General features: G+C 38.4%; 3 protein-coding genes across 3 annotated transcripts; all 3 read left to right on the forward strand.

Moving 5' to 3' along the window:
* The first annotated feature begins 1,529 nt into the window (after window positions 1-1,529).
* Window positions 1,530-10,514, forward strand: LOC110060623 (ras-related protein Rab-18-B-like). Its single transcript, XM_089284142.1, has 8 exons — window positions 1,530-1,731; window positions 2,186-2,241; window positions 3,855-3,916; window positions 4,605-4,677; window positions 6,140-6,258; window positions 6,888-6,961; window positions 7,492-7,543; window positions 7,894-10,514. The coding sequence occupies exons 1-8, from the start codon at window positions 1,661-1,663 to the stop codon at window positions 8,005-8,007; spliced, it is 621 nt and encodes a 206-aa protein (XP_089140268.1). The 5' UTR covers window positions 1,530-1,660; the 3' UTR covers window positions 8,008-10,514.
* LOC149114681 (uncharacterized) lies at window positions 5,118-5,802 on the forward strand. The gene has a single exon (XM_089283813.1). It carries the CDS (start codon window positions 5,121-5,123, stop codon window positions 5,772-5,774), a length of 654 nt encoding a protein of 217 aa, XP_089139939.1. The 5' UTR covers window positions 5,118-5,120; the 3' UTR covers window positions 5,775-5,802.
* A 1,341-nt stretch (window positions 10,515-11,855) lies between the features above and the next one.
* LOC149114682 (uncharacterized) lies at window positions 11,856-14,388 on the forward strand. Its single transcript, XM_089283814.1, has 2 exons — window positions 11,856-11,911; window positions 13,212-14,388. The coding sequence occupies exon 2, from the start codon at window positions 13,222-13,224 to the stop codon at window positions 13,612-13,614; it is 393 nt and encodes a 130-aa protein (XP_089139940.1). The 5' UTR covers window positions 11,856-11,911; window positions 13,212-13,221; the 3' UTR covers window positions 13,615-14,388.
* The last annotated feature ends 898 nt before the right edge of the window (window positions 14,389-15,286 follow it).

The raw sequence follows: 15,286 nt of genomic DNA on the forward strand, positions 1-15,286 counted from the left end.
GTTATATTTTTGAGTGGCAATTCCTGGTTTACCTAGTCTAGATAAAATCTTCAACCAACTAGTCAGTTTTGTGAAAAATTATACCCTATTCTAGACCCAAACGCTCTGATTTATATACCCTATCCTAGAGTAAACTGCTTGAAAACCATACCCTTCACAGCGACACATACCTATATAGCCCATATATGGCGGTGCCCCCCCCCCCCCACCGGGGGAGAATCCCTGGTTGCAAACATACAGTCCGCGTTTTCTATGCACTTGATCATTGATCACTGAATCTCCTTCGTGCCTTTGGGCTCATAAAGCCATATACACTTGCTCACTTGCGTATGAGAAAATCCTGCAAATATCCTAATGTCGCAAAGATTAATTTCATAGGCTCCCTCTTCTTCTTAAATTTCTGCACAACCTGAAAGTAATGACAACGATACAACCAGTGATGTCACGAAGCTGTCTGGTTGCGCCATCATCCAGCGTCCTTTGCAGATGTTCTTATGGCTTGACCAGGGCCACTATCTTGACTTGACTTGGGTAGGGCCTCTAGTTTATCTGTGCTAACTGTAAAGTGCTTTTACCCTCGTTAAATAAAGTTATTCTTCTTCTTCTTGACACGAACTCCTCCCCGACATTTTGCGGAGGGAGGATTGCGTGACGAGCCTAAAGGCGTCTGCGCCGGGAGGCTAGTCAAGCCGTCAGATCGTGACTAATTTTGGATTCATGTCAACCAGCCGACTTCAAACGACTAAAATCTAAATCTAAATCTTAATTTAAGGTACATCCAGGGTAAAATATCTGCCCTTCAGTCTATAACTCGTAAAATTCCTGCCTTGACATATATTCCAGCCCGAGGCGAGAACTGAAGAAGTGGAGGTTTCCCGTCTCGTTCATTCATAGTCTGAGCTATGGTTCTTGATATTGATTCCAAGTTATACCAGATACTGCTGCAAGGAAAGAATGATTGCCGATCATTGGAAAGTAGTTTTTTATTTCAATATTATATTGTGCACAATTATTTTGCATCCAGCTTGCAACCTTTAACCGGTCGCTTGCGACGCAAAAGCTCAGCTTACAATAAGCAGTTCACACCCTGTGCGGGAGCCCATCACGGACCGATTTATTTTTATTTTTAGAATTTACGGCGAATTCAGACCCCTACAGGAACCTCATTGACCAATCACAAGCAGGGAGGTCATTATTTCACCAGAAGATCAAAATAAACAACACATATGTTTTTCCTTACCAATGCGAGCTCATGTAGACCGAAACTGACCTATCTCGCCGGAAAAGAAGCCTTAAAGTAGACCGGTCTGTAATAATGCCGAGACATAGGCTTAGTATGGGAGTTGCACGCTCCTAACGACGGGCTCCTGCCCTGTGACAATTTGGTTTTAAAAAAATGTCCCTTTGCTCGCATTGCGGGCCTTTTGCTTGAGTTTTGAGAGACGACTCGGGAAGAGTCAACTTGATACTACCCCATGATGCTCTATTCTTCGCCGCTTGTTCCTCTGTCAGCGGTCTCTCATCTAAATGTAAAGACGTGTCTTCAAGGAAAATAATAATGACGAAATGAACAAGTTTACCTGAAATTTCGGTCGAATTCCGCAATAAATCAACCGTTGAGGATTTCAAAAGCTGCTGAAAAGATCCAGCTTTTACTCGAATGATGGACAACGATGTTCTTACTACGCTAAAGATCTTGATCATCGGAGAAAGTGGCGTAGGAAAATCAAGGTAAGCTTATGTATAGTGGATGTGAAGTCGCTTCTAACTGTCCTAATTATTATGCCACCAACCTTTTTAACGTTACCAAGTACTTCTTATGTAGCTAAATATGAATGTAAAGTATGTATGAAAAGAAATAGATATCGTTTTGTATTGATGCGGTATGGATTTATAGATGCTGCTTTGAAAAATCATAATTTATGTGAAGAATTTTTTTGCGATATTTTGGATGTGCTTTCAAATTTCTACTTAAACACCTCCTTCTACACTGTACATCTACATCTGCATTTAATTTTATTGACTCAGCAGAAACTATATAGAGTTATCACGATGAATTAAACATAAGAATTACATTATTACTTTAAGTAAACTATCGAATGTCATGCAAATACACGTGTTTATACGAACATATTACGATTGAATTAGTCAACTAATTTTTATAACGGTTTCCATGCAAACACAGCTTGCTACTAAGATTCACTGATGACACATTTGACCCTGATATTGGAGCAACCATAGGTGAGTGTACATTCTGGTACCTGTAAAGGACGGAATGTTATACCTGTATAATGACCTTTACTGAGCAGCAATGTGGAGTGCATACACATCTGGGTATAGTCAATCGAACATTGAGAAATCAAATTCAATCAAACTCAACCAGTAGACTGAGTTTGTTTGAGTTTGGTAATCCAACAAAATCGAACGCCAAAGTTTGAGTGAGTTCAATACCACTCAATCAAACAAATTGAACACAACTGAAAGCAATTCATTAGATTGTGTCTTACTGAGTTCCGCAACCAAACTCAATTGAACACAATCCAGTGGATTGTGTTCAATTGTGTTTGGTGAATAAATTCGCTTGAACAAGATCATGTTGTGTGGTCTCAAAACACAAAACACACATGTTCTCCCATAGTAACGAGCTTCAAAAAACGTGTTATTGATTTTCAGGAACAGTTTTACAAAAATCAAGAGTTCGGAAATGAAACGTTCAATTGAGTTTGATTGACTAATCATTTTTGTATGAGATTGATTTTGTTCAATTACTGAACTCTACTGAACTCAGTCCATGGATTGACCTCAAGTGAGTTTGACAGTTTGATTGGGGATGATTGAATATGCCGGTATACACCTCTACATGTATGCCAACCATCCCAGTTTTTATGGAAATCTCACAGATACAGTATACGGATACAGACCAAACCTCTCCGTCTCCCACACAGATCACCAAATCTCCCAGATATCAAAGAAAGCACTAAAAGTATGTTACTTGCACACTTATTTTAGTTGATTTTTTCCCTTTTGGGGGGAGATTTTCATTGATGTTTGACACATTTTTGTGGTTAAATCAGCCATTGTTGACTTTAAACACACCTTCTTAGGGTCAAGAAGGTAAAACTGGCAGTCTCCCAGATTTCAATTTGTTTAGGTTGGCATCTCTACATACATGTACAAAACAAACTCCAGCAGCGGGGTTTGAGGTGTTTACATTCATGATGCATTCACTCCTTTCCATGGTCACTTTTCTCTCAGCCAGGTTGCCTTGAAAAAGTTAGACCACTCAATTTAGTCTTTTCCACAGTATGCATCTTGTATGACATGAAAGGTGTTGAAAATTGTACACCATGTTAAGTCACCATATACATGTGTAATCATGCTGTGCCAGGATCTAATAGGTTTCTATTCTTCTTGTTTTATTCTGATCAAATAATAAAGTCGATTAAGTTGCAACAGTGAGTCAAGGAATTACCTTTGAAACCTGAAATTTTCTTGGAAACTCAATCTGTTCTATGGTTGCTGTCATGGTCAAATAACATGCCAAATTAGATTGTCATTTGATGTTCTTTTTTGTTCCTTTTCATTGACAGAGATCTAAAGCCCACCATGTGACCTACTGTAAAGGACAATCATTACTTAACACACATTTTAAAAATGCAGATTGTATTACATGTTTCAGGCTAATCATCATAAGTTTTTATCAATGTGCAATCTTTATTCCATGTCAACTGGTTGCTAAATTATTAGACCTGGTTACAGGGTTAATAACTAGTCATTCAATGTTTGATGATCCCGAATGACAGCTGTGAAGAAGAGTAGTTAATAACAAGTAAATTATTTTTTGTGATATATAGGTGTTGACTTCAAAGTAAAAACACTGACTGTTGATGGAAACAAAGCAAAACTAGCAATTTGGGTAAGAAATATTGTCATTATTCATGACCAATTATGACATTGTATCAGTGATAAAATTCTAAAAGAATTGGTTGTCGAAGTAATATGCTATTATTCGGGTTTCGGCAAAAAAATGACCCCCTACTGATGCCCTATAAAATCAAGAAGATAACTATACTTTAAAAAAGCCCAGAGCTATCAATTGAATGGATTCAAGTTCACAAATTTATACATTTAGTTTGTAACATGAAATTTCCAAGATGGCAGACAAGTTGCAGACTTCTGACTCCCTTCTTGTTTGATTGTAAGTGCAGGGTATTTTGGGGGAAAATTGTGCAAGGAATAAGTTGGAATATCATCAGGTACATGGTATTCCTACGCTTTAGAAATTAAGCAATGAAAGTTTTCTATAATGTGCATGTAGATATTAATTGAAAACTATGACTGCAAAAATACACGTGTAGCAAAGAGTGTTATATATCACATGTACATGTACATTAAAAAAAAACCTCACTACTTTTGGAATTCAACAAGGTATGCGTGTATTTTAAACATGCTTATTTAATGTAAAATGAACTACAACGTCTGAAACTGAAATGGTTACCTTTTTCTTTAAATGGTTACCTTTTTCTTTTCTTTTTCTTTTTTTAAATATTAATTTGCTTTAGTTTCTACATTGTATTAACTGCTTCCAGTTTTTGTATTTTTAGGACACGGCAGGACAGGAGCGGTTCAGAACATTAACTCCAAGCTACTACAGAGGTGCTCAAGGAGTTATCCTAGGTATCTAAATTTGACATTTTTCATAATATTTATTTGGAGTCTTTATTTTTGACTTTCTAATAAATTAATTTAAAAAATGTTACTTGGCAGTTCTCATGATACTCCAATATGGCGGATCAGTAAATGTTAGAATGGTGTAAACTCACCCTTTTGAAGACAGAAAATCCTTGTCGGATGGTCATTTTTATCATTTGATTATTCTTTATACACACGTTTTCACACACCTTTTTCACGTAAAAGTTACTTTCCAGCATAACCAAAATTTACTTCCCAGATCTTGTACTGTAAGTATGTTGGGTCATTTTCGATTTTTTACTTTCCAAGAAGTAAATTTCAAAATAAAAATGAGCGATAGAAATTTTACACAACGTTTCGATGTCATCATGACATCATTATCAAGACATGACATCATTATTATTATTAATGAGCGATTTATTAAAACCATGGTAAACCATGCTTTTCACCTGTCATCCACATGGGAGTCTTTCGTGACTGAATGTGATCGCCTGAAGCTGATGTTTACGAACCTCAAGTACCCTGAAAGCCTAATTAACTCCATCATTTCTCACTTTGTCACCTCAATGATGACCAAAGATCCTCTTGTGCCACCTCAACTACCCGTCAACGAAGATACTGTTCACCGAGTGGTATTGCCATTTAAAGATCAAACGTCGGCCGATGCAGTGAAAAAACAACTTTCTGACCTGAGCAAGAAAATTGATCACACTCTTCAACCAGTATTCAAGAGTCGCAAAATCTGTGAAGATCTCAAGATGCGTGAACCAAAACCACCTCTAATTAATCAACAATGTGTAGTGTACAATTACCAATGTGATCTGTGCGATGCAGAGTATGTCGGGTATACCAGCCGGCATTTGCACCAACGTATTGATGAACACAGGTTCTCCACAATTGGGAAGTATTTAAAGAACAATCACGGCCTTTGTAACATCGACGACCTTGCCAATAATTTTTCTGTCCTAAAGAAATGCAGTGGAAAACTGGATTGTTTGATTTACGAAATGCTGTTTATTAGGAAGAAGAAACCTAGCCTGAACACGCAATCGGATTCCATCCACGCGAAGCTATTTGTTTAAACAAATATGTTAATGAACAATCACACCTCTCACCACATATATAACACTGTTGAACCGTTATTTTCTTGTCACTTGATAATGATGTCATGACCACATCGAAACGTTGTGTAAAATTTCTATCGCTCATTTTTATTTCGAAATGTTTATCGAAATTTAATCTCATTCAAATAAAGAAGTAAATTTACTTTTTAATAGAAAGTGGGTAATTGTTAATGTCGAGCCCTGTCATAAATGGGGGGGGGGGGTAACCCTCAGATGGACTAGCATCCCATCCAGGAGAAAGAATGCTAATGAAACCAGAGATGCCTAATGCTAGGCTCAAGTGAAGATGTAACATTATTCTTCCGTGTTTCTTTTCCCTCTAGTATATGATACAAGTAGCAGAGAAACATTTGAAAAACTGGAAGAATGGCTAAATGAAGTGGAAATGTATTCAACAAAAAAAGACATCATTAAAATGCTGGTCGGCAACAAAATAGATAAGGTAAACCTATTCAGAATGGTGGTCTGGTAATTGCTGTATTTCCTTGCATATTGAGAGGTGTGGGTTTTAGAAGGGAAACATGGCATTGGTGTTATGGTCGGCTTGCTGGACTTTCGACCAAGCTGCTGGCATGGGATCAAGCCTTGGCCGAGTTTAGTTTGTTGTGTTCTTGGGCAAGGCAAGACACATATCTCACAGTGCCTCTTTTCACCTCAATGTATAAGTGCCTGGGTAGTTAGCACATGGCTGAGCCTGTGATGGATTAGCATCCAATCCTTAGGGAAAATGCCCTGATTGTTTCATCATTTGTCTGCAGTTTGTATGAAATTTAATGTTTGTAAATTTTTGAACTCTTCACTTTGCATTTTATTGTTCAGGCTAACAAATATCTCGATAAAATTTTGCCCTTCATTTTTCTTTTTTGTTATTTTACAACTTGCATTTCTGCATGTTTGCACTGTAGAGCACAAGAGCATCTGAGTTCAATTTCTTCAGATTTAGTGCAAGAATACAGTGTAGCTCTTTGTTTACTCCATCAAGGCTCCTTGTTTAAGGCTGGTTTAAAGTGGGTTCATGTATATTTGTTGAGGGCTGAAGCCTTAGTCGAGATTTGTGTCTTTCAATTTTAGGAAGGCCGCGAAGTTGACAGAAAACAGGGACTACAGTTTGCAAGAAGGCATTCCATGTTATTTATCGAAGCAAGGTGAGCTTACATTTGTTCACTGCAAATTAAAATGACCAGTTTCACACTAATTAATGACACTGATTCATGAATAGAGAGACTTTTTTCCATTTATTCAATATCTGTGTACCCTACTAGTGTATAAAATTCATTAATGCACTACAGCTACAGTACATCACTGAAGACAATAATATCAGTTCAAATGAACACCCATATTTGAGATGGTCTTAGTTAGATAACTCTGTAGACTAGTGCCCCACTGTTTTTTCAAATAACACGAAAAATATTTTAGCAAAAAAATTAATGAAAGTAAAGCAACATGACATTTTGACGTCCTCATGTCATAATAATTATGACATTATTTACATTTGACAATTACTGTCAAATCTAAAATGTAGTGGAAAAATAAACTCCTTATATGATCCTTTTAACATTATTAAAGACCTGATCCAGGACATTTTACTCTTTTCTTACATTTCTCACATTATTATTTTTTCATAAACTACTGACATGTTATTTATTGATCAAATTGTTGTGTCCTTCTGTTACAGTGCCAGGACACGAGAGGGAGTACAGCTTGCATTTGAAGAACTTGTGGAGAAGGTACATGTAGATCACAACGTTTATAAACATGTAATGCAATGTAAACAAAATGTAGTACTTATCTTCCTGATTCTGTTTGACTATGAACTAAATTTGTGTTGACTAGTGTGTATATAAATATATAATTTTATGTGTCAAATTATTTTTGCATTTTGGTTGGCTCTTACTTATAATCTATTGGAGGACAGACGCACAGTTGATGTGCCAACAAACCAGTGCTTCTGAGAGATACCCTTACTAGTACCCAGTCCTCATGCAATTCCTACAGTGCACCCTTGTTGTTCTTTGCAGTTTCTACATGTATTTCTGACATTAACATCACTGATTTTCGTTTTGATTTCTTTTTGCAGGTAATCCAGACACCTGGTCTATGGGAGAAAGACGGCACCACAGGAGGAGTAACACTGACGACTGCCGGGTCACAGGTCATCTCAGGCTGCAGTGGAATGTGTTCTCTTACATAACAACCATTAATTATAATCTTTTGTGTGATACTGTAAATATGGAGCTTACTACATGCGCTGTACATGTACATGTATGAATTTGCATCACACCTGGTCCAGCTGTGCAAGCTCAGTTGTGTAAACAAATATGGAAGGGTCTGGTTTTTGAGCTAAAAGGGAAAGTGACCCTAGGGCTCAGGAAAATGTGTATTTACAAGTCTGTCGTAGAAAGAAAGTAAGCCACAGCAAGTTATTTTTAGCAAATTTTAATACAATTGTAATATTCTGGATCAACAACACTGGTACAGTTCTGTAGCACTGAGACGTGTGGAACATTGCTATAACTCTCAGTAGAAAACCAAGAAACTTAAGGAAAAAAAGAGAAAACCAGAAAATTTCACAAAAAGGCCAAAGTTGCCCAGTTAGTCTCTTGCGAGGGGATGGAACTTTTGCTCCGTAACATCTCACAGGAATCACAGGCTCCCTATTTTAACTCTTGAAGATTAAGGTTTCAATCAAAATGAAAAAGCTTCTTGCTTGTCTGAGTGAGATTTTGAAAAATGGGAATGTTCATGACACTATTTTAATAGTTAGTTCAGGGGGCCAATAACTAAAATCAGCCATTTGGATTGCTCTATTGCTGGTCCAATATTTTCCAAGTATTGGACCATGCAGTATCCCGCATGATCCTGCATGATTGTCTTGTATTTGTGTGCCTTCCCACAACATAAATTAAGATTTGTTTCCTTTTCCTTCCAATTCTCTTTTGTTTCTTTTTCCTTGAAATTGTCGTACATGTACATGAGAAAACATTATTTTGGCTCTTCAGTTATCAGAATTGCATGCTTGAAGTGTACATTGCCTTCCATGTTTGAGGTCCATACAGTTAGTTACAGACCAAGTTTTTCCCTCTTGAATTTATGGCCCAAGCACAGAGCACCCAGAAGACATTTTGGCAACAAAAAGAGCTTCAAATTTTAGTGGGCTGTACCATAGAATATGGCCTGCTAAATTGACCAGTCACATCATGCATAGTTAAATTTAGAGATTCAGTAATAGGAGAATATTATCAGCCCCTTCGTCTTTTTTCTATAGACCTCTCTGCACTTGGTCAGTATTCTAAAGACTTTGGTCCAATATTTGCTCCAAAGCAGAAAACAGAAAGTTGTACAAACCAGAAAGTTTCCTCTGTAGTTTTGATAACCCAGGGACAATTTTGTATTACAAAGTAGCCTATTCCAAGCATTTGGCTAGTTAGGAAGCAGTGAAATGACCAGCTAGGGGAGAACAAAGAAGAGACTGGTTTGTTTTCTCATCATGCTTTGAACTTCTCTCGGCTAACCAAATGCTTGGAACAGGGTTAGACGGATCAGTCACACAGACTGAGGCACGGGGGGACTACTGCATAAAAGTGACCAGGATTCATTTCAGAATTTAAGAAAAATGCTCCTAAAAGGCATTAAAATCCATTTGTGGGTGTGTTCCTCGAGTTCATTTTTAGCCATAAGAGTTAACAAGCTAGGCCCTTCTATTTATAATGGCTAGAAAGAACCGCTTCAGTTTTTCTTATATGTGGCTTACTTTGAGAATCTTCCTATAGAGGTACAATAATATGTCGCAACTTTGAAAAATTGAAGTAGAATATGCTAAGATGGTACCAAACACCTAGGGGAACCACAAGCTTCCCTGTTCACTTGGGGCCCTTGTGGAAAGTATTGTTCCCCTCTCTCCCTCCATGTGCTTCAATCTTTTATTTTAGATTGCATAACTTATTCAAAAAAAAAAATCTCTCAGGCACTGCACTTAGATATTAAGTTATGTATTACTATATTACTAACTAATTAATTAACAAAAACTATAGAATGAAACTGTAATGAAAGCTATACTAAGCAAGCCCCTTCTGGACACTGTAATGATCCGATTTGCCGCCCTTCTTCCACAAAACGCCCTCTTCATAATAAGCGCCCTCCAGCTTCTTAGAGTGTGTGTATTTTGAAAAGCGTCCCTGTTCTCTAAGGAGCCATCGGCCTTCACCAAAAAGCGCCTTTATTCTATCACTTGAAAGTGTCGACTGTTATTTTCATATGAAGGAACATGTAATTTGTTATAATGAAAGATCTCGATCTCCTTCCATTTACAGATTCAGATTTCTATTTTAAGGAAGATTGAAGCGTTCCGTCACAAATAAGCGCGCTTTCTCGAACAAACTCCCCTTTAGCTTCATGATAAAATAGATCCCTCACCCCACCCAGTGCTAAATCGAATCATTACGATATTCACACTTAAGAGAGTTTAGTTTTGCTCAAGTCTCACATAAGATTATCAACTCGAAATTCTCCTTGCCTCCCTAATGGTGTTCTTTCAAGTTATTGTTGATAGTACTAAAATAAAACAGAACATAAGTCTACCATTTTGGTTAATTACGACGAATTTCGTTATTTGTATATTTGTACCGAGGCTCTTAAAATTTTGCCAAGGTGTTGATGTAACTTCAGTTGATTAAATAAATGGGATATTTTTGGCTCTAACATGTACTTTGTGGTCTTGTATTGGTTTAAACGCATAAGGGTTGTTACTGTTATGATCGACGGTCGTGGCAAAATTAGGACCACAGAGGTTCACACACAAGGAATGCTAACCTGAACGCTATTCAGGCAAACCTGAGTGATGAACTAACCAGTGCGCTATTTAGGCCTAAAAGTAGTCTGCAGCCTATAAATGCCGTGCACCTCATATCAAATGCTTACTCGAGGCCATGGTTAGTGCGCTCGTCTCCGGATCGAGCGGTCCGGGTTCGAACCCTTTCCGGGGACATTGTGTTGTGTTCTTGAGCAAAACACTTTACTCTCACAATGCCTCCCTCCACCCAGATGTGTAAATGGGCACCGGCGAACTTAATGCTGTGAGTAACGCTACGATGGTCTAGCTAAGGAGGAGTAGAAATACTCCTAGTAGCTCCATGCTACAGAAACCGGGATAAGTTCCGGCCTGATGAGCCACTTGGCTCGTATACAGACTTTACTTTTTTATGGGCGAGGTTTACAGCTCTTTTCTCTGTAGCTAATTGTCCTTGTGTTTCAATCTTGTGATGAGCATTTTTCTGCTTTGAATGATAATTCATCAGTGATGCACAATCTAGTTTGCATTTATACTTTTCATATTTGTGAGTGTTAGGCTATTGGCGTTCTTCACTCCAAAGGTTTACTTGTTATTTTTACGTTTAATTTTCCAAAATACTGAAAAGCAAACATCCCTTTAATTAGCTTCCATTTCTTCGGAATGGTGAAAAACAGACTTTAAAGCTAGCTAGAACCACATGAATTGGCTTGAAGTTTTGACTAAGGAATTCGACGGACTAGTCACAAATGAGTTTGAATTATGTTCTTAAATGTCCGCAGGTTGGACAACCTGTGTAAAACAAGAATTTTGAAGGCATTTTCTGCCTGCCATAAATATTGTAATTGAGGGCGTCTTGTTAACAGTTTTGACAATGGTATTATTTGCCGAGGCTAAACATGGCTTTTATTAGTGTTTTAGCGCAATATTTGGTGTAAAAATTAGAAATCAATGCCATTTTTTTGGAAAATTAAAAACATTGTGCCTCGCCAAAAATGAATCTAGGAAATATCAGGTGCATTTTAATAATGTTTCTTCTTAGTGTTTGCGAAGGAAATCTCGGCACGATATTTTTTCATAGTATGAAAAGAAATTTGGATGGAAGCCCAAGTTATTCTCGACATTTAGACAGAGCGGGCCAAACAGCACCGAAAATTTAATTGACAGCTATTTGGCGAAATTTAGCATTGTTTACTCCGGGTAGTACTTAAGTTGAATTTTGTGTTACGTGTGACACATCAACGCTAGCTTTCTCTGGCTCCACACGGACCGCTGGATTAAACACTGCTCCAATATCTGCAAACGCAAGGTAGGACATTACAGCGAGCCCCAGGCTTTTTTAATACGGACACCTCGCTGCTTTGTCCAGAGCGGACTATGTTTATACTGTCCTGTATGTTGCGCCCAAAGATTCATGCACTCCTTTGTATCAAGACCGACATTTTTCTTGTTTCTCATTGCGGGAAAATTGTTTTTCTGCACCAAGGAATATCTATTTTTTTTTTTTCGCGTGATAATTAAGAGTAGGGAAAATTCCAGATTTTTCAAAAAGGCGAGATTAATGTGTTTTATGCGAACCTGACTTTCTGAGTCTTATGGAAGAAAATGGATACGCGATCCGGCAAGCGCCAAAGCCCGTGAAATGTGGTTGCAATTCAACTTGCCGCTCCTCAAAGTCAAACTGACAAGATTGATGAAGGGTACATATATAGTCACGCTTAAGATAAAATGAGATAAGAAACAACTTTGAAATAGGCTTGTAAAAATAGCCCAATCTCATTTTCCCATATACCTCATTTTTTGAGAAATGCTTAAAACTGCACCTGTCACTGACAAACGTGGTGAAACATTTCTTATTCAGTGAAAGGTAAATACACACTAACGCCAATTAACGCATAGTTCCTTGCATCTGAAGGGTCACACTCTTCGCTTCTGAGACTGATAGGATGGGAACGCATTGCATCGAGGGAAGGCCGAACGATCCTGCTGCTTGTTCGTTCTTCCCAGCATACCCTAAGACCTTCAGCATAACATCATTTCGCCCTAGTCTTTCATCACATCTGGGTAACAATAAATAGAAGCTCTTATAGCGGTTTTCACTTTAAAATCGAAATTTATTCGCATTTGTTTTGGTTTTGCATAAGTACGCAAAGCGATTGGCTTACTGGAAATTCGTTCCACTTTGTCATCCAATGAGAAGTAAAACCAAAACCATCATCAGCTACGAGTATTTGTTTCGAATTTTTATTGGTTCACTGGATTGTCCGTGTAATACACCCTCATTTTTTCCCGCTTAAATTTTTAAGGGCTGCTAGCCCCGGGAGTGAGATACTCATTAAAATCGTCAGTAAAGTTTTTTTTTCAATTTCCTAGTCAAGCCTGAATTAGTGATACGGACAGTTAGTTTCCCAGTAAGTGATATCCTATACCAAAGTGAACCGCGTCACGGCTTGAAAGAAATATAATGATTTATTAACATAGCTGATAAGACCCCTTTGTAATTTATATACAGGAGCTCCTCCCCGCCCCTCTCCAGAGGGGACGGAAGGCTTCTAGCTAGCATTCTACTCAAGAAAATCAAAAGTAAACGCATTTTTCTTATTATTTAGTGATCTCAACATGGCTTACAAGATGCCTTCCAACTTCAGTTGTGTGGATGTAGTGAAGCATGCGTACCACACATGCGCAGGCCACGCGGCAGACACTGTTACTTTCAGTTTGGAATGGTCCTATACAAGCACTATTGGCCGTGTACTGCAACCAGGCCTGACGATCGACCGTTCTGTTCTTCTCTCCGTGGCAGCATGTGTTCTTGTTGCAGCCATATTGTATTCCTGTGTTCAGTTCGTCTTCAACTCATCTTTCCGTCATGAGTTGCACGAGACGTTAGAGATAATCGTCAGCCTTTTCACAGCACACCTCTCGTTTGCAGCACTGTTGATCAATTCCATTTGGTTTTTTGGTCAAGTGTTGGCTGGAGTTTGCGACCTCCTAACTTTGAACTCACGTTGATTTGATCGATGAGTACAGTACATATTCAGTCACTGTACCAAACCTTTAGTTTCAGTTTAACCATTGTCTTGGCTTACCCGATCGTCAACAAGGGAACCTATGTGAAAGATATAACATTATACAGGGGGGGAGATATTCGAGAGGGGAGCTTAGAAACGCGCGGTTTATAATAGTGCTATAATGTTATCCATGCTACGTTTTCACTTAGAAAATACTCTAGCAAAAACTGTAGAGACACGCCAACGGCTCTTATTCTCACAGCATTCAGTTCCGATTTCTCCCCTTCTCCCAGGCTTCCAGTCGTGTTTCTTCAACTCGATAGAAAAACGAAAACGGTTTCTATTTCTTAAAAAAAATTAAGAAATGCATAAATAGGGCTTTGATTTTTAATCATTATAAGTAGTAGATTGAAATAAAATTTAAATCATATCAGTCGCGGTTGTTATCCATGGAAGTCCTCTTATCCAGATCGATCACAAGTTTGTCCCTGAGAGGAGAGAATATCACAGAATTTCTTTCTCCTTTTCTTTGTCGCCTTTCTTTTTACTGATAACTGAGAACAGTGATATTCGCTGTTCTTTTTTGTTTCCTTACTAGCTTGTTTGTGGCTTTCTACGGATTTATGGATCACTATTATTAGGTTAATATGCAAGTTGTTCCATTCTATTCTAGCTTGCGAGCAGGCTCTTCACTGGGCCCGGATTCGAGGTCAGAGAGAAGAAGGAGGGAATCCCAGCGGAGACCCGGGAAGAAATAAAAAAAGAAAAGAATTCCAGTTGATTGTCCGCCCGCTGGCTAACTCTGTTGATCGAGAATGGCCAATTCCATCTATAAGACGCACCCGCAGGGAACCATAGTATTGTTTTCATCAAAACAAATATCCAGTCCAAGATACGATGATGAATATAACTACCATGATTCCCCGCAGGCGCGTCTCAGATCACAGAGGAAATCGGGAATTAAACTCAGTTGTTCCTACTCCAGTTTTGGTACAATGAAGCTTCCAGGCCAAAGTCGCCCGATTGCTACACAACAGCTGAATAGATTACCAATCTGCTGTAGTGGAGTTTCCTTCCAACTCAGCACTCCTTATTCATCAGATTACTCTCAGGTTTCTCCCATTTAGACTCCTACCAGTACCTTTTATACCCCCGGGGTGGGTTATACCCCTGGGTAAGGCTAGAGGCACTGTTAGGCTGTTAAGTGTGTTTTCCAATCAAGGACACAGCCGCTCCCTGTGAAGGTCAAACGCCGAACCTTCCCCGATCCTGACTAGTCCAGCACATTAATCAATTTTAAAAATTATTTCCTAGTTTTATCAGTCACAGATATTTGCCGTTTTGGCTTTCAGCATTACCCTGGCTCCGCTCAATTTTGTTTTGTGCAGTTGTTCGGTAACAGATTATGTTTGGATATGACCAGGACAACCAACGAGACCGAGGACGCTTGGAACTAAAATCAGACACAGTTCAAGTAAAATGTTCTGTCGCCTACCAAATAATTTCTAAATATTGGACCACAGGCCTTTTTCTTCCATTAGGTCGCCGTGACATTTTTGTAAAAAAAATCTTATTTATTAAATTTGTTGGAGATCGTGAGTTGGAAAAATAGGTAGCCCTTAAGCTTTTCTCTACACACCTCGGACGCCTAACTCGAGCCTGAGCAAGACTAA

This window comes from Orbicella faveolata, unplaced genomic scaffold (assembly GCF_042242905.1).
Source record: "Orbicella faveolata isolate gen_17 unplaced genomic scaffold, um_ofav_v1 contig_13, whole genome shotgun sequence".
Taxonomy (NCBI): domain Eukaryota; kingdom Metazoa; phylum Cnidaria; class Anthozoa; order Scleractinia; family Merulinidae; genus Orbicella; species Orbicella faveolata.

Bases quoted from the DNA above. Each gene is read 5' to 3' on its own strand.
- LOC149114681 (XM_089283813.1), top strand. From the start codon at position 5,121: ATGGTAAACCATGCTTTTCACCTGTCATCCACATGGGAGTCTTTCGTG.
- LOC149114682 (XM_089283814.1), top strand. From the start codon at position 13,222: ATGGCTTACAAGATGCCTTCCAACTTCAGTTGTGTGGATGTAGTGAAG.
- LOC110060623 (XM_089284142.1), top strand. From the start codon at position 1,661: ATGATGGACAACGATGTTCTTACTACGCTAAAGATCTTGATCATCGGA. The intron at 4,678-6,139 runs GTATCTAAATTT...TTTTCCCTCTAG, and splicing joins TGCTCAAGGAGTTATCCTAG to TATATGATACAAGTAGCAGA. The intron at 6,962-7,491 runs GTGAGCTTACAT...CTTCTGTTACAG, and splicing joins ATGTTATTTATCGAAGCAAG to TGCCAGGACACGAGAGGGAG.